Source organism: Olea europaea, unplaced genomic scaffold (genome assembly GCF_002742605.1).
Source record: "Olea europaea var. sylvestris unplaced genomic scaffold, O_europaea_v1 scaffold686, whole genome shotgun sequence".
NCBI classification, from domain to species: Eukaryota; Viridiplantae; Streptophyta; class Magnoliopsida; order Lamiales; family Oleaceae; genus Olea; species Olea europaea.
In genome coordinates this window covers 302,434-328,427 of record NW_019265248.1, presented here as the reverse complement: position 1 = coordinate 328,427, position 25,994 = coordinate 302,434, and the positions used below count along the sequence as shown (strand labels likewise).

Genomic DNA, 25,994 nt, shown 5'->3' with positions numbered 1-25,994 from the left:
TATCAAAGAATATATATATATATATATATATATATATATATTATTTTTAATTTAATTACATAATTCCTTAGAATTGGGAAGAAGAAAGGAACGTGTCAAAAAGTTTAATTGCAACATTTATTATGTTGTGTTTTAGTTTATTTATTAATAAAGATTGGATTATGCAGTTAAGGACTACCTGAGATTGAAGCAATTTTTTAATATTTTGATTTGATATGTTACGTGACGTTTTATTTTACGTGCTTTAGATAAGTTGTACACTTATAATGTACAAATGAGATCATGCTATTATTAATTCAAATCAAGAATATTTAACTTCAAAATCAATAGGCATAACTAACTAAAAGTTATCATATTGATTATATGTTTTTTTTAATTGTGTTTAATTTTTATTTAAATTTTTCTCCTTAGTTGATTTTGATAAAATTGATGAATTGTGTTGTTGAAAAGTTATTTATCATATGAAATATGTAGTTAAAATTAATTATTGACTTGGCTTAATCACCACAACACGCAAACATTATACTACACAAAAGTTGTTGACGAATAAAAGTCTTATTAGCTCCGTATTGAAACGACTCACACTTCAACAGCATATAGCAGACACCGACTTCTTGTAATCTCACAAATGCAATGATAGACACAAAACACGATTTTGAGGAGTTGTGAACCTATTTTGCCGACGTCGTCAACAAAAATAATAAATCTATATTTGGCTCATGTTTATAAATTAAATATTTATTTATCATTTATAAATAAATACTTTCCAAATGCATTGAAAGTGAATCTCTGCAACTAATTATTCACAATTTATAGTAATACCCAAATTATTGAAACCTAAGTACTACTAACTATAGAGGTTATTCTAACGTTAGGTGAATACGAAGAAGAGCCGATGCGCGCGCCTAGCACATGCCCGATATGTTAGGTAGGGCTGGACATTTGCGTGTGGACCCTGCCTGCCGTTTCATGTACAAATAATTCAATTGTCAAATTCAAAGAACTTGAAATTTCAAAATCACTTTAAATCCTTCCTGTGATATTTCACTGTCGGTGTCATTTTCTTTAAATCTTTTGTTTTTGTGCAGGTACATCAACCAATACCAAATGGTTAATGCATGATTTGTATATCATTAGGTTCGAGCTCGACTCGAGTAAAATGTTCCGAACTTTTTTGCGAGCTCAAGCCGAACTTTCGCTCGGCCAAGAAATCAAGGCTCTGCCCAAGCTTTCGACTCAGGGCCTTACCGAGCCGAGATCCTTTTATTATTATTAAATAAAGGCGACACTGTGCTATGTAAAAAAGGCAACACATTGCGAGTGTCGCCTTAAAAAAGCAGCAGCATGCTGCTTATTGGTGTCTTTAATTTCCTTTTCTTTTTTTTTTTTTCCTTTTTTTTAGCCTGTGAGCCCAAGCTGGGAAATCACACGGGCCAGTTAGTGCTTGGCCTGATACCCCAAGACGCGCCCTGAGCCTCAAGCTAAGCCGAGCCATTGGCAGCTCGAGTCGACAAGCTTAATTGTCATTCCTAAACACAAGAGACTACTATGTATTTTCATTGTAAACGTGCTCAAGTTGAGTTGATTTGACTGTATCCCAATTTTCACTCGTGTATGATTTAGTTAAATTTTAAAGAGGCTAACCCTTTACATGCATCTGAACATTGAACTTGTGAATGTTAAGAGCCTGTCAGTATGACAATCATTATTGTTAAATAAAAAATTAAAAAAAAATAGAAAGGAATTTTGAATAGTGATTTTTAAGAGAATGTTTGATTAAAAACTAAAGAACAAATTTTGTATACATGTAAAATATTTTATTGTGTGAAAATATGGTTGAAAATGATCCTATAACAAACCATAAAATAAATTAATGGCTGTTAAACAGGCACTAAGTTATTAACTGAAGCAGACAAGCAAAAAAACCGACGTATTTTATACGAAAGAAATATTTTGCTATCATGATTCGCCATAAGAGTTGAGAAGACACAGTTTACTAGTAGAGAATTGCATTGTGTGCTGAAATTCAAGACAAGACAGATACCATGGAGACCATGAGAATTGGTCTTTCTGCAGCTCCAGAATTGCTCTCTCTCTAAAATAGAGCAAATCCCTCCTTTATCAGGCTTTGATCATGCAAAAATATTATCCATTCACTTCGACTCTCTGGCTACTTTTCACCCTCCACGGAGTGGCAAAAGCTCATCACCGTATCCATACATCTGTATGTACAGTTACTTCAGTAGTAGTAGTCGTTATCCTTGTGGTTCACAGCATCCTTACATAGCATCGATCGCACTTCTAGGATAGACCGAGGTGGTTCCAGGTCCTTCTCCTCTAGTGCATTGCCAAGCAACTGTTGCATTTGTGAAGCAAATGTATCATCCAAGACCTGAAAAAGACGTAAATACCAACATAGAAAATATTGATAATTTACCAATATATATAGAAAAGGAAAAGAAAAATCCCTCATTCAGCAAATGAGAACATTGGGAAAATTCTGCATAAGATCAGTGGAACTTACAGTTACTGCCACTCGCGACGCTTTATACCAGGATCTGTTTTCCTTTCTATCCTCCAGAAACCTTAGCACGTCCTGAAATTAATGCAAGAATCGTATAAAATGTGCTATTAATAAAGAAGAAAATGCAAGTATGCTTTAACAGTAGTATACCTGACCCATCCGATCCCAGAAACCTCGGCACATTATTACAAACACTTGAGTTTCAAGTATAGTGTGGAGTTGATTAATAGTATTGGACAGCAAATCCTTCAAAGGCTGCATCCTATGCCGTAAATTGGACTCTAATTCATTTTCCTTTACATCTTGGATTAACTTCTTCAAGTTTGTAGCACGCTGCAGTTTCGTCTACACATAAAGAAAAAGGTAGAAAACAATGAAACCTTAGCGCTGTCAAAAAAAAGAGAATATGCTGTTAAAGCTGATGATTTACGTATATATCTTTTCAAATCAATCAACAAAGGCATATTATTATCTGTAGTCTATATATATCTACAGTTAATTCGATTACCATTTGTCATGTCTTGCAATACTTAGAGAAGTACCGAAATGAAGTGTGTCAATATAATTATTCCCGCAAGAATACCTACATTTTCCACAAGTTTATCCATGACTGCTTGCAAATAAGCTCTGAATTTGGTTCTAATCATCACTGTTACTTCACTGAGAGACTCTCCTGGGACCGCATTCCCACTTTCAGGGATGCAGGAGCCCCACAATTTCAGTTTTTCTTCTATCGGGGGCCGCAGAACATCAAGCATCCTCTTCATGGAGTTCAGAAGGATTCCCAACTGAAAAATAAATAAATAAATACGATAATTGTTTGCATGGGAGGGAATAAGAGTAAATCACTGTTTTGCAAAAAGACAAACTCATTGTACCTCATTGGGGGTGACATAAGGTGTAGAATTACCCTTCGTAAATTTCTGAACATATTTCAGACCTAATTTCATGGGCATTGTGTTCTCTTTTAATGGAGATAAAACTTCAGCAAACTGCTTCTCCAAGCTTTCAACTACTGCCTTCTCAACATCTGCTATGGCCTTTCGAAAGATACAAACAGAATGCATATAAGGGAAAAAAAAGAAGAAGAAGAAGAAGAATGGAAGAGAGAATGCACAAGAATTGCAATGCAGAAAAGGAAATCCTTTCACATAAAAGTATCACTTGAACAAAGTTCCGGTGATAATAGAAAACGCAATTGAGGGAAAAAAAGTGAAGAATAAAATGAGAAAGAACTGTACATACGCTTTCCAATGCAAAAGTATATTCCGGCCAATGACTGATAATGACATCATATTCTTTGAGTGTCTCCTTCAGCTGATCATAGATGTCATCAATGAAAGGAGTCGTGGAGTTTGCTGCATGGTAGCTGGACCACTTCACCTGCAGTACACAACTAGTGAGAATCAAAAGCAACACAAAGTCTCAAACTTATTTCAATGTTGAATATATCATGTATGGAGCTGGACCACTTTACCTGGCATTAGTTGAAGTCTAGTGAGAACTAACATGTTGTCTAAAACTTATTTCAATATTGATTACTTAATGTGTAGTTCCCTCTTATTTACAGAAGAAAGAAAAGCTATCCTACGTATAAAAATATAGCCATAAGTTTCAACCTTTTTTCCAATAGTGTGTATAATTCCCTCTTATTCTACCGAAAAAAGAAATTAGAGTATGTATAAATGTAGCCATGATGTAGAAGCTTTCCCAAGTAAACAAATGAGCTGTAGGTACACAGAATCCAAGATATGTTATTTAATAATTAGGCATTTAAACCATGGATAGCTTCTCTCTACAAACTTGGTGAAAGAAATGAAAAACTAATGTGCAGATATTCTACAACTGTAATTTATAACGATTAACAGCCTAAGATTAGTGGCTATATTGGATCAGTGAAAACTGCTGTTATTTGATCCCTGTATAAAAAGCCATTTTGCATAAAAGAGAATGGCCTTTATCTATATATTAACATACTATTTTCTAAGAGCAGAATGTTAATTTTAATATCTGTTCGCACTGTTTGCATGAGCAAAGGGAACATGCAAGAGGCAAATAGCATTGATGAGGGCAGATGATGCACACAATAAAATTTTCCTATCTATCAAGGAAAAGAAACAAGAAACAAATGACATCAATTTTTGCAGTGACGCCAGAGTGCATGAACATTTCAAACAGGTTGGTCATCTATGGATATAAAATATAAAAATAAAAGAGGACACCAAGGGCCAACATTCAACCATGATGGCATTACTATTCAAGATGACAGCTTCCAGTAATGGGTGGTTAGAGTGACCAGGATAGTGCAATCGGTCAATCAAGACAAATAATTCATCTATGAGTGAATCATAAACTACACAACTACTCTCTGAAGTAAATAAAGAGTTAATGTCGTACCTTATCGAGCTTGCAAGATTCAAGCATTGCAAGACGCTTCTCCTGGATCCAGACACGTATATATAAGTGGAACAACTCCTTTGCATCAACTCCGCCTTTGATCGGACTGCAAAAATCCATTAAGTAAAATATAAACATGGGTGAGTACAAGAAGAAAATAAAATGAATTATGATCAATACCTGATATTCCACAAAGCAAGATTCCTTTGAAAATCAGCAGTTGCTATAACAAGTTCTACAACAGGAGGTGATGGTCCGGCTGGAGGGCATGAAACAAGAAATGCCCGCAATCTACTATGGAGCTCTGTACTATATATGGATGAAGATAGGTTGGGAAGGTCCATGAAACTACACAAAATCACAGAACACTAATCATTATTAAGAATTGATAGTTAATGATCAATTATATGATTTAGAGAAGTAAGGATTTGGAACACTGTTGCATAATGAATGCTGAATAAGAATTGACACAATGCTTCATAATGAACTAAAAATGTGTTTTACAAATTACCATTCTACTGATATATCTAACATTTTACTTTCTTCTTTCATTTATCTGTGTATCAGCTAATCTATGCAAACATGTCAAAAGCATATATTTGTATCTATCCGCAAGCTTAGCATTTGGTGTGATAAACTGGTTGTTCGTTATAGTAAACTAAAATTACAGCGTGTTTTCCTGCTGCTGCCAGTAAACCTAATTAAAAGAAAACCATCCTTAGCAAACATAAGCAATGTGTTGCAATGCGGAAATGTGTACAGGTTAAATTCAAACCCTCTATTAGTCACAAGAATAACGCCTATATGAAGAAGTGAAATTACTAGAGGAAAGGAAAAAATGAATCAAAAGTGTTGAAAATACCCAGTGTCAATAACTTCTGGTCCTTAATTCTGATTGTACATAAATAGCACACAATCACAAACACTATTACCAAAGGAAACAAATTACCTAGGTAGAAGATGTTGTTTATGGATTTCAATGTCAGTCAAAATCTCATTTTGAATGTTCAAACAAAGTGATTTCATTTTCTTGTAAGCAGTAGAAAGAGCCACAGGATCCATCAATAAGTTTTCGTTATTGCTGGAGACCAAGTCATCTGATTCTTCCAAGTGCATCCTGGACCTCTTCTTTGCAGCATTCTGCATAAAAGTTAGCCCGTTAAAAAGTTGAAAGAAGTCGGTAGAAGGGATTGAGTTGAGCTTAAGAAGCTTGCTCACCTGAAAATATCTGCATAATTTCAATTGTGCCTCAGAAGAAAGTATGTCATGCAGAAGCTTGTACAGTTTCAAAGCAGGAGTAAGAGCAGGAGCCACCAGTCCTGTAGCAGGTCTGAACGCATCGACAATACCAGATGATGATGACTCATCAAGTGACTTGTAATTCTCAAAAACCAAACTAAATATCTGCTCAATTTGATCAGAAACTTCCCCCAGAATACGACCCTGGTCAGGACGCATTCAAAATTGTAAATATGGTAATGAAGCCTGAAGTTGCCATCACCAGAAACTAGATATATTGGGTGATGACAACTCAGAAAGAAAAAAAGGGAAAAAAGAAGATGTGTGATTAGGTAATGCAATAGAAGACTAGATAAGAAACAAAAAGATTATAAGAGCTTCAACCATTATGCACTGATTTTAAAATAAATTATATCCAGCGATGAATTACGTTCAGGTTGAGTACCTTGTGGGAAATACCAAAAGCGCACATCACCTTAGACTTAGACCTCACCAAAAGACCATATTAACTTAACTTTCTGGCTGAAAATACTTTTCTTAGTTCCCACAAGGATAATACATATCTAAAAGAGACATGGGGACAGATACTTCATAAATGCTAAGAGAGACAGAGAAAAACCTTTCATAACTTTCATAAATTGCAAACCTTTATAATTCATATATAGTCCATATATAGTAGGGAGGTAGGTACGTATCATTCCATAAGAAAATGATACTATTTAGAACTACACAATGTTCTAACTTCCTTTGTTTATTTTTTCTGACAGGCTATGATATTCAGTATTGCAGGAATTACCAAACTCTTACAGATGATGTCTCTACTAGGGAAGTCACGTCCCCAAGTACTGCTTAAATCTACTTGAGATTGACTTAAATTTCAAGAAAAACTGAAGAAAATGTTACAGCAGTTATCAAGACTAATATCTATAAAACAACAGAGTTCCATGGAAAGAAAAAGGCCAACAATCGAGATTGGGAAATGAGTCATTTCCTAAAATTCATCAGAACCAGCAGGCCACGACACCACAAGATAATCTTCAAGTGCACATATGAAAATACATTGGATTCCTCCTACCTCTTGGTGACTCAATCTATGTTCAGTTTTGCCTTTCATAACAACAGGTAGAAGCAAATCATAAACCAACTCCAGACAGTCTGAAGTTGGTGTGGCAACATCCATAATGTACGAAAGATATCTGCAAAGACGTGGGATTTCAATAAAATATATTACGTATAACAACAATGATAATCTGGGCAATTTATTCTTCCAGTAAACCAGTTTCACACTTCTGTGGTACCTCAATTTCGTGTATGCATCTGAAACTCCATAGTAAGACGCAAATTCTGTTATCAACCATCTCCAAGAACCATGTAGCAACAAGTTTCTCTGCTGAAACTGTTGCACTTTCATTGCTGCCTCCAGAACACAATCATATGCAATTGTCTCCGCGACAGATGCACACTGTGACATTCATGTATCAATGAAAATATACGTGCATAAAAATTAAGTAGAAAAATTTCTTCATACATTTTAGCTTATATATAAGATAAAATAACAAATAATACGCACATTCCACGTTCCATAAAATATTCAACACTCTTATGTGTCAATAATAACACCAAGATAATACAGACAAGTGAAAAACACCAAAGGATATCTATTGATTATTCTGATAAATAAGTATCAGGAAATGTTAAAACTAAAACACATGGGATCTTCTCTTTCATGTCATCCTACAATGCAACGGAAGTTTTAATATAAATATATGAATTTGATTGCCAAAAAGTTCATAACTATTAATAATCCACCAGCTTAAATTGATTCTGCTGCAAAACATCATAATTACGAAGTCATTTCCACAGGAAAAAAAAATGAAATTGCTCGTTAATATATTTTTTTACATTGAGTCAATGAGTGCAATGGTATAAGTTATATATTTACCTCTTCCAATCTAATATAAACTACTTATTCCTGCCAATATGATTTTCACTAAAATTGCCAAAGTTTATGCTAAACTCAGTATCTGAACAATCCTATCCATGTTGAGCATCACACATGTATCAAAAACTTTGTAGATGTAACAGCATTAACAAGAACAGTGGTCATGTTTCCGGAAAAAAGAATCTTCCTCATTTGGCAAGATAAGGAACAGAGAAGCAGAATACCATCTCACTCATTCAGTATCACTCTCCCAAAGCTTTTGAAAAGAAATTTTATGAAGTAGCTACACCATAATTTAACTGGACTTCTTTATTTAATTAAAATTTTATAAACGAATTGATTGAAACTGAAAGCATTCATAGCATATATGCGATTATAAGTTGTGTGGGTCCTAAGGAATGTATAGTTAATTAAGTGTGTAGTAATTGTGGATCCTACTAAATGTGTAGATAGAAAGCATGATTGACTAGGTTAAACTATAATTTAAGCTATGCCAAACATGCAATTAGGTTGATTAAACAGAGGATAATATTGGACTTGGTAAAATGTAAGGGTTGAATAATAAAATCATTAGATAATTTGGACATACACATTTAAAGACGAAAATTATGCGCAATCAGAAGCAATTTGTGATTGTGCCTGAAGAAAAAACATAGAATAAGGTAGACCTAGGACAGCTGGGACGTCGGTCAGTAATTTTGAGACAACCAGACATAGAATGAGCAAATTAAGTCTGATTCAAATACACAGGGAGTTAAATCTTGTCTACAGAGTGACATTACCTTGTTACTGTTTTCAGTGGGAGTCGTTGAATAATTTAAATTCAGCTGTAATTTCCCAACCAGTTCATGTTCGGGCTCATGATATATAGGCCATGAACGGAGCCTCTCTCCCTGCATCGAACCCACAAATGTAATCATTCTGAGCATGCAAAAGTTTTTGCAATCAAAGGTGGTCAAAAAGAGATGAATATCATACCAATTCTTCAGCAATATCAGCTACCTGAACTACAACGTGTCCAAAATTATTTCCCTTCGAATCGTGGACTTCAATTATCAGATCATCTCCAAGCCCTTCTGGCAAGCTGTATTCAAATGGCAAGAATTTTTAACCATCCATGCCTATGAGATTGAACAAATAACTAGGTTATAGAGTAAAAGATGACATACAAAACATGAGTTTCACCAGATCCTGGCTGCATTCTCACTGCATCCTCCTCGGGCGAACTTTTTAACCTCAATAAACAGGAATATGATTCTGTCAACAAGAATTAAAATTCCGTTTAGCAAGATAAAATGGAAAATAGGATTTTTTTTTTTTTTTTAAGTCTAAGATGCGTGTCCTCGTAGAAATAAAACACAGATTCATCTCATGTGTTAAATAACGACCCAACATGCGCATATCAATAACCAAAAATTCCCAAACCATCTGCTTTTCTCCAAAAATAATATTAGGATAGGAACGGTAATTCTTGTAAGAAATGGATCGAGCTGGTCATAATTCCAATTCTTTAGTATAGAACCAGTCGCCCAGTCTAATTCAGTTCTTTCGGGAATTGAAGCTTAAAAGATGGACTATGTTAGGCAGTGACTGAGGGTGTATAATTTGATTATCTACTGTTAAAGTTTAATAAGTAGAAATATGAAGAAAGAAAAAAGTTGGTCAGGTTCTGAGTTTCATGGTGAAACCTCAACCAGAATGCCTGGATTGGGTCTGAAACAGTTCTACCACTTCCAGCTAATTTTGTGCCATGCAGATGTAAATGTAATATACTCTTCAAGTATTCTAAATTACATTTCACCACTTTAGTCAAACAAGTACATTAGAGGCATGAACACTAAACCACTTGAACTCCGCCTTTATCATCAAATGTTGCTTAGCGAAGAAGTCAAAGTAGCATAAACATTTTTATTTCCCAAATAAATTCATGAAGTTTTTCGAATTTAAAAACGAATTTAAAAAGGTTTTTAAGAGGCAAACAGTGTATATTAAAAATTATAAGAAAATACAGTACAAAATAGAGCACATCAGAAATTTATATTAAACTTTATACCAACCATGAGGAAGGATACCGAATTAAGGATGAAAATCAAAAGTTATAACCCATCAGTTGCAGGATTCTTCCGACACAAATTGCATACATACCTTGCACAACTTCATATGATGAAGAACTGTGGCGCCAAGCATTGACACCAATTTTAATGAGCTCAGGAACTTCTTTCATATACCGGCGAGTTCCAACAACTACATATGTCATACTTTGCTGTAAAAATGATCCATCAATAGGAACTCTTGGGGTCACATGTGCTTTTCGCAGCACTCTCCTCTCAGAAGAGAGGATTGATTTTACGTTGGATAACCGACACTGAAATGATTCCAGCTTTACAATAGATGATGACTTTAAAGATGAAAATGTGCAGCCTGTAGGTGGGTCCAGCCCCATTTTCACTCTTCGCACTGCAAAGTAATCAGCATTAAAGAGATCTTATATACACAATGTGCACATTTAGTCATGAAATTTTTCTTTCAAGAAGCATCTATAAGAACCTTGAACTTTAATCTTGCCAATGGTTTTCTTCATTTTTACAGAAGCTCCTTCGCTGACAAGTTCTGAAGAGTCTTTTCTCAAGATTTCTTCCTCTGATTGTAACAATGCGTGTTTCAACCTACAGATACAAGAAGAAATTTGTAAAACATATCTTACACTAGAAGTATGAAAATCAGAATATTCAAGAAAATTTATGTTTCTGAGCATAAGATGCTAAGAACTAATGGTCTTTGAAAGGGAACACACAGCATAATTTTTGTGTCCTCGTAATGCTTCTTGCCAACTTTAAAATTAGATGAAATTCATCAGATATGATCGATGAAAACGTCAAACTTCTAAAACAGCAACATAGACTCCAGGCATGTAATGCAGCAAATGAGCACAATTCTTTCTTTAAAAAGACAAGAGAGAACAAGGTAGAAAAATCGATAATAAAATCCAATTATCATGCAACAAATGCCCCGTAATGCCACAAAATAACCATATAGAGAGATTGAAAACATCCGTAAGGATCTCACCCAAAAGCATCCCTCAGCAGTGCACATTCATTTTCCAGAAACTCGGGAGCTTCCATGCAGCCCTTCGCCCAAGAGTGAAGGCATAGCCGAACACACGCCTCATAGGATATAACACCGTACCAATAACCTAGCCCACTGTATCCAGTTTGGATGGTGAACATTATATAGCAATAGTAGATGTTTTGTTTCAAATAGACCATAAAGAGAACTGGGAACTAAAGATTTTTTTAGGACCAAAGTGTGGGATATATCACGGAATAATACAGCCTAATACATGACCAATAGAATTGAAACGCACCTTGCGTGAAATGTAGGATATTGAGGAGGTAAACAATGAGAAGATGCAGCCGCAGTCCTGTGCAATACCACAGGCGTTAACTTTATTTCATCAAAGTAAGGCTATAAGCAATTAACCTGGTCTGGGTGGGGCTGTAAGGAACATTTACAAACACAGACATTCCAGTACCTTACTGATGGTTCAGGAGTACTGACTTCTGTTGCACCCAAAGGCGTACCCTTGTAGGCGTTATGTTCGATCCCAGTTGCAGAACCACCGGATGTCGAAAAGGTGGCAATATTATCTCCAGATGACACAGGTTTTTCAGCAACTTGATTAGTGTGCCGAAAAGAAGCAGTCAGTGGGGGTGCACTGGCAAAACCGTCATCATAGAACTTCTTACTCTGCAATGGCAGACTGCAGAAATCCTGCAACCATGGAGTATGTAAGAAAAACTGAACAGTATCTCACCATTAACTCATTGGCACACTGCAGATATTCTGCAATCATAGAGTATTTAATAAAATCTGAACAGTATGTCACTGTTAACTCACCTGTGTTGATAACAATAGAGAGAATAAATAGTATTAGGATGTACTTGAAACAGTAGTTGCAGCTAACTATAATTGTGACATTAGGAATACTAATAGATAATGACAACAAATAACAACAGATGAAGATGTAAATGAGGTTTATCATGTTAGTCTACAATTACTAACTCCATTTGACAATAAATTTGTTGATTTAACCAAAAATCCAAGGGAAAAAGGACTAAACATCTTACAGTGGTTCTTTAGGAGATTAAATTGACAAGGGTTTTTGAAGAGATTAAATGACAAATATTTGAGCAAATCAGTACACAACCAACATACAATTGTGCAACTTATTGGCAAAATGGAAATAATATCCTGAACCTCCTCATCAAGAAAGCACCAACGAGGAGCAAACAATTTGTAGTGCATGAGGAAAGGGGGTTATAAAATGAAATGTCTCAGAGCCTAGCCATAAAATTTCAGATCATAGATTATTACGACTTTGAAGGTTCATAAAACAGTCGAGCATAATATTTGATAAAGCAATACAAACATCAAATTTAAAACATTCTAGCTGGGAATGAATGACAATAGTGCTCCACGAACACCTCATTAGTCCATATCAGATTAAGAGAGGCGAAACAGATTCAACATTTTCTGCACTTTATGTAAGCAACGATGCAAACAAGTTGGAAGTCCATGCATAGTTAAATCTGGCATAAAGCCCCATCAGCTGCATTTCCCAAAAAATTAAGAACAACAATCTTTCAAGTATGTCTTACTCACGCCTACTACATAAGAGCACAGTTTTGAAGCTCTTACCTCTTCATTTGGCTGCAAATTGACACGAGAGCTGTAAGCATCTGGCACGTATGCTTTCCTGGTTGGCGTAGAATTCACTTCTGAGCTTCTTAAGGAGTCTGGTGGTTCGTCATAGACAGAATCTGGGCATCCCACTGGAAATCTACCACCTCGCCCTCTTGGACTCTCCATGTGATTCCTGTGACTGATAGCATTATCCATACGCCCATTCAATGAATTTTTGTATATAGCGCCACCATTGGGAATTTTGTTGTCTTGCGGAGATGTTTCAAGTGAATGTCGTGCACCACTGAACTCGTCATCAGAATCAGACCCCATATCCATGTCAGATCCTGCTGGGCTGTCTAAGACTTTGCCTACATTTACAGCTCGTGAAACTGGCACCACCCCAGATGGCATATGCCCACTCTGAAATTGAAATACTGAAGGTAATCCCGAATTCCGTGCACCAAATCTCTGTTTCGACATTGCAAATCAACAGTATATCTTCCCCTGTGAATTTCATTATAAATTAACTGTATCAACTATAATTAATAATTTATATCATAAAAAGTTGTAAATTTCATTCCAGACCAGAGAATATGAAGATTATTTGGATCAACAGGCAAACGTAAACACTAAGAGGGACTAACAAAGAAAAAGATCAGAACGCAATCTGTAAGAGCACAACTAATACGTAACGCATAGAGTCACACACGACACATAATCACAGAGAATCAATGTTAAAGATCATAACTTTTTGATGAAAGATAAAATGCACCCAAAATTGAAGTAAAAGAGAAACCGAACGTATAATTTTTTAATATAAGTTGATAAAACCAGTTACTTTTTACTCTTCTTCTTCACTCCAGTCTTTGTCAGACGCCAAAGAGATTTTACCGTCGGTGAAGAACAACGCTTAGACAGTAACTAATGTAGAAGAAAACCCAATTTCCGCCATATCAATGAAATTCAATGGTGCGAAAAGGTAACATATTTTGATACAATGTACCCCAAAATTTACCATTAATATCCAAAAAGTAAAGAACCGCAAAAACGAAAAAGAAGAGAATGCAATTACTATAATATAATTTTAATTACAGTAAATAAATGCACTTGACTTAACGTGCGAAAGAAAATGAAAACTAATAAATTGCAGTGCCCAACTTTCCTTCTGGAATGCACTTAAATAACTTTCCTTTTTCTCTTTTTCCATTTCAAGATTCCTTTTATGTCGGGTTCTGCTAAATTAAGGTTTTCTCTTATTTATATCCAAGATTTTCTCGAGATGACACTGTTTTAAATTTTAGCCACTGTTTAATAGAGATTAAAATTAAATTTTTAGTATATTTTAATAAAAGTTGAGAAAATAGGTGTTTAAAAATTAGTGAACTCGATTAAAATTAATTATTAATTTTGAGTCAAAGTTAAAATCAAATTTTTTTCAAAATGAAACAAGGACTAATAATCGAAATTAAAATTAATTTTGTTTAAAACGAAAAAAGGGTACGTTAAAGTGATGCAGAGATTAACGGAGCGTGAATAGGAAAATGAGAATGACGTGGCGTTCCCCTTTACAACGGTCGGTCACTAGTGGCGCGGCTTTGGGGGGGTTTCTGGTTTACAATTATTTTAATTATAAATCTAATACATAATTAACATTATAAAATAAAAGAAAAATAGGGCGTAGACTTTAATTGAGTAAGAAAAGTTGATGGAAAAAAAATATAAATAAATCAGAAATGTTCATAATGTTGAGATATATTTGTCTTTTAACATGGTATGAAGACAGAGTGAGATGGTGCTTTTGCTATTTTCCTAAATATATAGCCCGGATAATCTTTATTTGGAAAAAAATAATATTTTGAATAATATTTTTAGAAGAACAAACGATAGTAGATAAAATTTTTAAATTATATACAGAATATTTTATTATGTAAAAAAGTTCTTCGAATAAAGGATGTGAAACAAGGCATAATAATAGTCAAAAATTATATTGTTCCTTTGTTTCTCTTATTCAAAGCTATTTATTTTTCTTAAACATCTTTTAAAGCCATGAAAACCTCAAGTCTAGTGTGAGTCATTAGAAAAAGGATACGAGGAAAGCTTGTAGGTGCCAACATCGATGATCGCCTGTGCCGGCTTCTTCGATATTAAAATATTTTTGTCCTACAATAGATTCTTTCATCACAAATTCTTCTTCATCAAAGCTTATCAAAATCAACTTTTATATTTAGAAGAAGAATTATCTGAGTATTTCTTTATAAAACCCTAGAGAGAGAGTTTAGGGAGCATAAAGAGAAGAAAGTGGAAAGTGCGTATCATGATTAGTCAATATATATGATGATGGAGTTAATGTTTTAGTCCCTTCTCTTCTTGGGATTAGGTAACTTTTTGAATCGGACTACGAAATAATTTTCTTACTGTGAAAAGAGAGAGAAAGATAAAAATAAATAAAAATAAAAGACAGTATACTCGTGTGTATTATAATGAGAACTAAAGTCCCGTATCTATAAAGAATGATTATGGATACAATGGTAATAATTTCTAGGATTATAAGAATATAATTGTCATTTACTAATAAACTTACCATTTACAACACTCTTATTTGAATGACACATTAAAAAAAAATGTTTCATTAAAACCTTGTTTGATAAAAATTTAATAGGAAAAAAAGTTAAACGAAAGAAAAAAATTACAGTTATTTTGGAGTATTAAAAATAAATTATGTCTCATTAAAATTTTGTTAAGAAAACTCAGTGAAATAAAACCTAAGAGAGAGAAAAAAAGTACAGTTACTTTTCCTTATGGAAAAAGAGTATAGCTACTTCCCTTGATATTGATTACTAAAAATCTTCGAGTTGACGCATTCTTATATCGTGAACCAATTTTTTGAATGTAGATGTCGACAGAGTTTTTGTGAATAAGTCATCAACATTGTTACTTTAGCGAATTTATTGAACACCGACATCGCCATTTTTCTAAGAACTGCTTCACATATCTCCATGATATAGTTGTTCCCCTACGTGTAAACACATATCCTATTTGTGATTTAATTTTATATGAGTCAAAGAGATAGTATGTATCTGCATATCCTACTAAAACATATCCCAACTTTTAAGAATAAAATAATACAAAATCAATAATACATTTTAAGTAACGAAAAATATAATTAATATCTAATCAATATCTTTGAGTTGGTGTAGAGTTATTTTATAAGGAGATTTACAGAAAAAACTATACGAGTCGAATATAATTTGTAAGATAAATTAATGCTCCAATTGCACTAAACTATGGTATTTGATGACCAAAAAGCTTTTCACCATCTTCAAATGGACGAAGCGGATGTTTTTCACAACAAGTGATCAAACAACCATAAGTAAAGCCAATAAATGAGCATTATCCATATAAACACGTTTTAAATTTATTTTGTATATGTAGATCGATGAATAAATAATCATTCTGAAAAAGTTCAATCTACAACTCGAGACAAAATTTTACTTTTTTCAAATCTTTCATCTTAAATTCATTTTTCAAATAATCCACATTTTTGTTGAACTTTTCAGAAGTTTCAATTAAATTTAAATCATCAACATCAACTTTCAAAATTGGAAATCCAATATTTATTTTCTTTATGAAAATACATGGGCAAATATCGTCATTTTTATGACCCTCTTTCAACAAAATATTTACTACGGTGATGATACCAAATGTGTCAAGATTGTTTCATCCATATAAATAGTTACTACATCTGAAAAGTGCATACCGAGCCTTTGTGACATAGTCAAACTAATTAAAAATTTAAAAGTTATGTTGTTCATTGCGAGAAAACATGTTTTCTCATAATCAATTCTCGATCTTTGTGAGAAACCTTGAACTACGAGTCCAGCTCTATATTTTATAATTTCATTATTTTCATTTCTCTTATGTACAAAAACTTATTTGTCAGCTACATGGATTACATTTTCAGGTTTCAAACTATATGTCCAATCACTTTTCATTTTTCTAATGAATCCAATTCTACATGTATGACTTCTTTCCACTTTGACCAACCACTTCTACATTTACACCATATAATAGACTGTAGTTCAAGATTTTCATTTTGCATAATATCAATAGTCATGTTAAAGGCGAAAATACTATTTATAACAATATTGTTTCGTTGTCATAATTTATGAGATAACATATAATTTATTGACATCTCATTATTTTCAAACACTTGTGATTTTTCGAGAACTATATTTTCAATATTTGATTAATCAAATTTTTTAATGTTATTTTTCTGAAGTTTTTGGTTAATTTTTTTTTCTTGTTCTTTTCTTTTTCAAGGTACGGAGTCCTTTGAATCAACTGATCAACCATGCTTCTGAAGAATTTAAAATTTATTTGTTATAGCAGATTATCCTATATGGACATCAATTGTTGTTGGAATATTTTCTACTCGTATAAATGACTCACTTTTATTGTGTCAACGAATACATTTAGTAATTGATTTGCAAATCTTTGTAAACAAACCACAAATCAAATTCGAGAATACCCAGAAGATGTTAAATCGAATTTAAATCAATTTAACCGAATAGAATAAAGTAATCACTCAAAAAGCGATTTAAGATTGTTGAAAAATTAATAGAGTGATGACTTTTGAAAACCAAAATTAAACTTACCGACTTTACTAAAAATTGGACAAAATAACAGCGAGGAAACAAAGAAAATATATTCAACAGAAATAACGCTAAATGAAATGGATGCAAAATCTAGGCAATTGATTATGCACCACAACAGTGTCTACGGATGATTGCAATCAACTCTCACGATACAACGATTATCACTTGTATTAGTAACACTCCAAAACACAAGATCAACGAATCAAAATCGAATTTTGTACTCCTTTTAAAATAAACAAAGGAAAACCACAATTCATGCAAATTTCTGCAGAATGTTGTTACAAAAAGAAAAAAAAATAATGTTATGCTATGATTACATATCATTGAGATGAAGAAATGGACGCCTAAAGTGTCCTATTTATAGAGGATGAGAGGTTGTGGGTGAATGGCTGCATACCAAACCTCGCAACTTAATGAACAAAAGCGTCACCTATTGTCGCTAGCTTGTCCCTGACCTCTTGCTTGAACATCAAAGTTAAAATTTTAACAGAACCTTTTTCGCCCGCCTATCGCTGGCCCATCACTCGAGCGATTGGTGAACGATAGAGTTAAAATCTAGGCCAATTTTCCCTCTATTTTACTTCCAATTTTGGATTGCAAGTTTTCATTTATCCGAAATTCACTTGTTATCGCTGGCCTGTCGCTGATGTCTTACTTGAACGTTAACGTTAAAATTTTAACAGAACATTTTTCGCCCGCCTATCGCTAGCCCGTCACTCGAGCGATTGGCGAACGATAGAGTTATGCAAAAATCTAGGCCAATTTTCCCTCTATTTTACTTCCAACTTTGGACTGCAATTTTTCGTTCATCCGGAATTAGTTTTGAGCTTCCAAATATACCGCGATGATCTACTCGACGAGTATAACATGTTAGTCTATGTACATTTGTAATTTGACTATCGGATCAAATCCGAATATTTGACCGACGTTGACACGAAAATCATTTTTCCCATTTTTATACTCAACCAATTCCAACAAAAGTTGCATTCTTGCACAATTATAAATAGACTTGTATTAAATGGTGGGGAGAAAATCCAAGAAAATAAAGGAAATTTTCTTCAGAAAGAACAAAAAATTGGGCCTGAAATTCTTAGTCTCTTGAGATCAGGAATTGTAATTGATCTCCACAAAATTCTATTTGATTGTATGCAAATGATTTTTAGCTTGTTCTCATCATATTTGTTGTGAAAATCAAGTGGCAGATAAAGACAGGACCAGGTTTGCAGGAATTAAGTATAGAGACCATAAACAGCATGCGGGTGCTTGAAGAAAATAGTTACGGCTACTACTAATGTCGTAGTCGCTTCTTCTGTATCCTTATTATCTATATCTGTTGGACCCGGAAAGATTGTAGTGAATAAGATTTATGACGCAATATGAAATAATGAAAATCGCAACGACAAACAAGATTTAAAAATAAAGAAATTAACAAAGAAAGTTAATCGAAGAAGTACGACGTTTTATTTATCAACAATTTGAAGAGAAATACAAAAACTCAGCAATCCTTGTTTGAACAAAACTGAAATAAAAGACCACTATTTATAGGTACATGGCATACTATAAAGATGGAAATAATATAAAATAAGAAAATAATATATTTCTATAAAAATCACGTGAAATATAAAGAAACAAATTATTTCCCAACAAAAATAAATTCACCCTAATTTTGGTCATAAACCCAACAATCTCCACCTTGACCCACATTCTGGTGCAACAAACGAAACTTCAAGATTTCAAATCCGTCTGCATCGAAATAGCCAATCTCCTCAACACAGTAACCAAAACTCTCTAAACCAAACGTCGTCCTCTGCAAGGCGTCCACAAGCGACACTTGAACCTAATTCATGGGTTCCTAAAATTCCACCGAGAAATTAGTGTTGACCAAATAAGGTCAAAACACACCCTGTAGCAGAAACCATAACACATGTTGGATTAAAAGGCCCATTGCTAGAACTGTCGGCTTCAACGTCCCCAAAAGCATCTAAGACATTATTTATACCACAGTATCTACGCTCCATGAGTCCAACCCTAGCAAATGAACACAATGTATCCGCTGAAATTGGTGGCCAAGCGGAATCACCAACGCTTTCCCTAGCAGTGCTCTTAACCAACTCAAAGCTCGCCACAAGAGGTACTATACCAAATTGTCTATCCACCACGGTACTGAACTTATCCAAATGTCTCTCAACTGGTTCTGTGTTCCCCTGCAAGATGTACAACTGAGACTTTCTCCGTCCCTCAAGTACAACTTGGACGCCCATTCGAACTTTCAAAACTCCATCTCTACCAGAGAATTTATACCCTTTTGCTTCCAGGGTATTCAGCAAGATAAGATTGCTTTTTAGGTCTGGAATATGTCGAACCTGATCAATTGTTTTGATCCTCTCATCCTATAACTTTAGTCTGACTTGACAAATTCCAGCAATACGACAAAATTGATTGTTTCCCATTACAACACCACATTGTTTGATAGCCTCATATGTTTGAAAGAAATTTCGATTGAAACACATATGATGCGAACATGCCGAATCGAGAATCCACTCCTTGTCAGTTTTAAACTCCGCGTCAGATACCATGGTCAATAGCACATCATCGCCATTCGAAAAATTCTTGGCAACATTAGTCACGTCCAAATTATAGAATTGCCCCCCTATAATTTTCAGCTAAATCACCTTTAGCCTGCAACTTATACAATCCTTCTTTACGTATCCTTTTCTCCTACAATAGAAGCAGTACATATTGCTAAAATTCGTCCTCGATCTACCCCTCCATCGATCATCATAATATACTAAAGCTTCCTCATCCCTTGATGTAACTCCAACCAAATGCTTCAACTTCTCTTTTGAATACAAAGCATCATAGACGTCGTCTATAATCAAAGTATCCCGACTATACAAAATGGTGTCTCGAAACGATGCATAAGAGCCAGATACTGAACATAACAGGATCAAAGCAAGATCCTCTTCATCGTACTTAATCTCTAACGTCTCCAAATCCGTGACAATTTCCTTGAACACGACAATACGGACTTCCAACAACCTCCTTCTGCCATGCGATGAGAATACAACTTCTGCTTTAAAACCAGTTTACTGGTAAGACTCTTGGTCATACATAACTGCTCTAGTTTCAACCACAAAACAACTATTTTTTTCTCCTTCAAAACATCCTGCAGAATATTATTAGATAGATGAAGATGAATCAACAATAAAGCCTTCCAATCCCTTCTTTGTCCAATTAGTTGGCATCTCCTCAAAATCCAGCAACACATCATTCAAATCCAATTGAAACAAAATAGTTTTCATCTTTACTTATCACAAAGAAAATCTTGTAGTGTGATCCAATTGTTGAATATCAAACGTCAAAGCAATCATCTCTAAAAAACCTCAGCCAATCCCAATAAGAACCAAGCTCTGATACTACTTATTAGATCCGAAAGGATTGTAGTTAATGAGATTAATAATGCGATATAAAGTAATCAAGATCGCAGCAAGAAACCAGATTTAAAAGTAAAGAAATTAATAAAGAAAGTTAATCACAGAAGCACGATGCTTTGTTAATCGATAATATGGAGAGAAATACAAGAACTTGGCAACTCTTACTTGAACAAAATTGAAAGAAAAGACCACTATATATAGGTACATAGCATAACATATATATGTAAATAATGTGGAATAAAGAAATAATATAAAAATCATGTAAAATATAAAGAAACAATTTATTTAAAAAAAAAAAATCTACTCTAATTTGGGTCACAAACCCAACAATGTCCTCTTCCAACACAGCATTGGAGTGTATAAAATAATGAGAAGGTTTTTGTTCATGTGTCAATTTTCAACAACCACGTAGAATTTTTATACATTATGTGTAATTTTTTTGTCCAAGGGGACAAATGGAATTAAAATACAGTTGCGCTACACAATCAGAGCCAATGACATTTTTTTTTTAGAACATTTTTTTTTTAGAACGACTAAGCACCTAATTAGTTTTTATTCTTGGGTGAAAAAGTAATAATCGAACCTAGATATCAGTGATTTAATTAAGTCGCTATGCTTAACCATCACGCACTAAAGAATAGCATTTACATTACAACTTTCGAGTACGTATATTTTGGTCAAATATAAACACCAAATCTATTAGTTGAACTTGAGAAAATTATTTATAAATTGATATGTAGATCTTTCCATGTAAAATTATAAAGCAAATCTTTTCTACTTGAAGTTGAAATTGAGTTACTTAGACCGTGATTATTAAAAAGTAATTTTTTTGTCAAAGTTAAATTGAATGAGAAAATTATTTTATAAGTAATTTTACTGTTAAAATGAGTAGAACTAATATCCTAAAATATGTTTGAAAATAACTCTTCCATTTTTTATTTTTTTTAATTGAGAGTCAAATTCAGGTAATTTATTTTAACACTAAGGCCCCATTTGGTATCCATTTTTTTCAAAATGCATTTTTCTCTATCTTCTTTTCAACAACACATTCTTCATTAAAATAATATTAAACGTAAATAAAAAAACTTTTCTTTATTTTTCAATCACATATTTCCCACCAATTTACTATTTCAAAATGCATTTTTACATAAAAATAACTCCCAAACACCCTCTAAAATAAGTATTATGGTTAAAAACAAGTACATCTTCACTTAAAAGTAATTTACTCACATTCATAATGTTTGATTTGATATGATTCTTAAAGTAAGTTGGACTTAATAAAGTACAACCGTCTGTCTTTACGGACAAAAACAAGTGAAGATCATGCTCTCATTAATGATCAAACATGTTTGATTTTTATCGAGTTAGTGTTTTTTAAAGTAAGTTGGGCTAAAAAAATAAAAATAAGCACAACAGCAGACGACTAGACCAATGGGTCAATAGGCACCCCACATTGGGATTGTGTTGGGTTTCACAAACAGTAATTAGGAAATAATAAGGGAATTCATCAACACGACCCATTATCATTGTTTTAATATTTAAATAATTTTAATTAATTTATCATCTTAAATGTAAGATTTAACCCTTGTTTGGCCCATTAAACTTATAATTCATTTTTCTCTCTCTTCTTATCAACCACACATTATCTAATAGAATAATATTACACATAAACCAAAAAAATTTCCCCCCCCCCTTTCAACCATACATTCTCCAAAAAATAATAATAAATACTATTCCAAAAATTAAAATGGTAAATAATGGAAGCCAAACGAGGGCTTAAGATCACAAATCAATTAATACCACATCATCGCTAACCAGTAAACATATCCTCCAAATAACATTACTTCAGAGAAAAAGGAACTCTCAGTACCTACATTTAACAATTTGCAGCATTTTTTTTCCAGCAATAAACATATCCTCCAAATAACATTACTTCAGAGAAAAAGGAAATCTCAGTACCTACATTTAACAATTTGCAGCATTTTTTTTCCAGCAATAATTTAACAAATGGCACGGTCTCAAAATCTATTAATTATGTGTGAGAAATTGCCCTATCGAGTGATGGGAAGCGGACTACTCGTAAAAATGCCAGCCAGTTTGCGACCGAAAAGGAATCATTGCAAAAGAAAGCAAATCAATAGAATATTGAATAGTACATAATCAATGTTATGCCTGTACGGCTTAAGGGAGGCTAAATTCAAGTCATTCCACTTGCGAATGTGGGATCGATCCTTGTTTTTCATTTCTTTTCGTTGGAAAATACGTTATAGGGCATTTAATTTTCAACGTCAAAATTCAATTAATAAACAGCTTGATCCCGTTTGTGGAGACTAAGGTGGTCGATTCTCTCAATATTTCAAACACATCAAGAATGCTTCCCGTACCACCTACTGCTAAGACATACTAGGTAAGTCACAATATTGCCAGAATTCACTGATCTGTTCCCACATCCCCTCTTAATTGGGCATTTAAATGAAAGGGGAGAACAGAAATGGATTTTGCCCCTTGCACAGTGCAAATTGCCAGAATACAGTTTATAAATGGCAGCCCTGTATTGGCAGTCCTTTCTTCCAATGAGAATTAGCCAAATGTGTATCTGTAAACCTGGTAAAAAATCCCCGTACACCAAGCAGGGTTCAACTCAAATAGCACATGGGTACTTCTTGACTTAAAAAGCATTATTTCTCTTTCAAATGATCGTGTGCAAGATGACAGGTACTAGTCTGGAAAGATTTATATCAAATATCCACAATCAAATAGTCAGTTCATCCTTGTAACTGAAGTGAAATCAATGCATTTAAAAGAGAAGTGTCAAACGACAAAAATGAACACAAATAGGGAAAAGTTCATACAGTTCAAAGCAGCATGAAGAGGACTTGAAAAATGAACTGCTTCACACGGGGCAGCTCTTGCAACTATATGTCTGCTCCCATAAACTTGTAAAGAAATTTCGATGAAATGAGGAAGCATGGTTGAAAAGCGTTAGCATTAACATGCAGTAGCAATAAAAAGATTATGAAATGTGAAGATACGAGGAATAGAATATGGGAAGAGGATATACAGAATTCATCTAATACTATGAGGTTGCTCAGGTAACCGCTCAGGATCGACATGATAGTCGATGTTCCATCAAGCATTATTAAGCTTTCAATGTGTTGAAATGTTCATCATGGCAGCCTTGCTTATTTAGTATAAACTATAAAAATATATGACACAAAACATGAAATTAAAAAGACAATGAAGTATCAGATAAAGAGAAATGAGTTAAAAAAGTAGCAAGCAATGCCAAATAACTTGAAATTGACATGAAGATGCCCATCGGGAAACTCTGGCAGTTAACAGTGAAGAATATTATGATGCAGGAAATTACAGAAGCGTTATAACATAAATGGGTGTTTAGATATTGGAATAGAAGTAAATTATCCTAATCTCTACCCATTAACTTCCACTACAGAATACTGGAACACAGAGAATTTTAAAAACTGCAGGTCGCTCAGGTAACCGCTCAGAATCGACAGCGACTGTCGATATTACATCAAGCACAATGAGCTTTCCACAAATTCTGTATCTCATCATAGCAACCAATTTTCAACTGCACTACCTCCTCGATATGATGTACTAAATCCCTCCCGTGAAAACTATAGATGTCAAACCAACAAAACAACACTGCAAAGTGCAACCTAACATTCAAGTGCTTATATAATTCCATACACTAATATATCATATATAATATACCATGGAGGAATAAGATAAGGCAGCTGATGGGGAAGACGGAATAGACATGGAAAATCAGTTTAATCACCAAGCCTCAGCCAGGTGACAACTGACAAAGAGGGGAGTATGTCCTGAGGAAACATCATCAATATAGAGAGAGCGATAGATTGAAGCTCCTCCTTTAGAGATATCACTAGAGGAGATGATGTTCCACAAGAGCAACAACCCTCTCTCCCTCACCCAATTTACTTTACGCATAGAAATAGTGACTGCCTGGCCCATTTTCACACATGTGCAAAGCTTAGTCACCAAACTGGTAAAAGTGCCCATTTTCGCCTATTATTGGCAGTAGATGTTAAACATTTACAGGATGTTCGCATCCCAACCTTTGCGGTCAAAATCTGTCTAGTGCCAACAGTCTTGAAAGAACAATTCCGAGGATAGAAAAGCATGCCGGCGAGGTGTAATGCAGACACTCGAGCCAGCGTTTTTATGATATTAATAAAGAATTTAATAAGCAAACTTATTAATTTTGTTTGATCTCCTGTCCCCTCTTTGGGCAGATGTATTTTGCCCACCTCATATGACGTTGCCACTTCAGCGGGTCGAACTTCTTTTTTTTTTTTTTTTACTAATCAAAACAAATGGCTTGACTGTTGATGTTATGTTTCCACGTCAGCTGCGGGCATTCGTTATTCTGCCCATCAGCTCTGCCTAATGATGTACTAAATACTACATACATAGATAAACCAAGGAAGAAGGAATAAAGCACTCACAAACCAATCTAAATAACTGAAATTGGTTAAAAACTACCCAGAAATCAGAAACGTTTTATCTTAATCGTGCCGTTTTTGGAATGATATAATCTAATTACAGTAGAAAAGAAAGAGGAGACAAGAATTACCTGACTGAAATTGAGTGGGTTTGCCTTTGCATTGGAGGGAGGATGGTTTGGAGGGGATAACCTTTGTTGGTGTAAGGGATTGTTTGAGATGTGAGCAGCTGCATTTTTCCATTCACTATTGAACCGCACTCCGAGGATTAGGGTTCCATAACATATATACGTACAGGAGAAAGATAAAGCCAGGCGGCTAGGTTTAACTCTTAAGAGCATGTTTGGCTAAGCTTACATTTTAAGTGAAATAGGTCCTTAATCTTTCAAAAATACGGCATTCACGTCTCTCACTTATCATTTGTTGTAATTTATCCAGTCTTTAAAAGCTGTAGCTTCTATGTCCTCAATTAAACAAAAAAGCGTTGATTTGATTGGTAAATGGCCACCTAAAGCTTATGAGATATCAATACCATGGATATATTTTAAGTAAATGAGCACCGAATGAGTTTTATCATAGGAGTCGTGTGACATTGTTAAAATTTGACATAGTTAAAAATGAAATTTTGTC

General features: G+C 34.1%; 2 protein-coding genes across 3 annotated transcripts; both read right to left on the bottom strand.

Moving 5' to 3' along the window:
- Positions 1 to 1,904: 1,904 nt before the first annotated feature.
- LOC111390508 lies at positions 1,905 to 25,655 on the bottom strand. Of its 2 annotated transcripts, none has more exons than XM_023015557.1 (22): positions 25,496 to 25,655; positions 12,801 to 13,292; positions 11,635 to 11,873; positions 11,467 to 11,523; positions 11,169 to 11,303; positions 10,650 to 10,768; positions 10,248 to 10,559; positions 9,272 to 9,359; positions 9,081 to 9,186; positions 8,885 to 8,995; positions 7,459 to 7,622; positions 7,236 to 7,356; positions 6,140 to 6,364; positions 5,871 to 6,061; positions 5,102 to 5,269; positions 4,922 to 5,027; positions 3,770 to 3,907; positions 3,403 to 3,564; positions 3,112 to 3,312; positions 2,675 to 2,869; positions 2,525 to 2,596; positions 1,905 to 2,392 (listed from the first exon to the last, which is right to left on the bottom strand). In XM_023015557.1, exons 2-22 carry the CDS (start codon positions 13,266 to 13,268, stop codon positions 2,240 to 2,242), a joined length of 3,531 nt encoding a protein of 1,176 aa, XP_022871325.1. In that variant the 5' UTR covers positions 13,269 to 13,292; positions 25,496 to 25,655; the 3' UTR covers positions 1,905 to 2,239. The 2 variants fall into 2 exon arrangements, with proteins under 2 accessions (XP_022871325.1, XP_022871324.1); XM_023015556.1 differs by lacking the exon at positions 25,496 to 25,655 and adding an exon at positions 13,627 to 13,969.
- On the bottom strand, positions 22,689 to 25,498 carry LOC111390509. The gene is made up of 3 exons (XM_023015558.1): positions 23,939 to 25,498; positions 23,730 to 23,813; positions 22,689 to 23,481 (listed from the first exon to the last, which is right to left on the bottom strand). The coding sequence occupies exons 1-3, from the start codon at positions 24,012 to 24,014 to the stop codon at positions 23,243 to 23,245; spliced, it is 399 nt and encodes a 132-aa protein (XP_022871326.1). The 5' UTR covers positions 24,015 to 25,498; the 3' UTR covers positions 22,689 to 23,242.
- Positions 25,656 to 25,994: the final 339 nt, after the last annotated feature.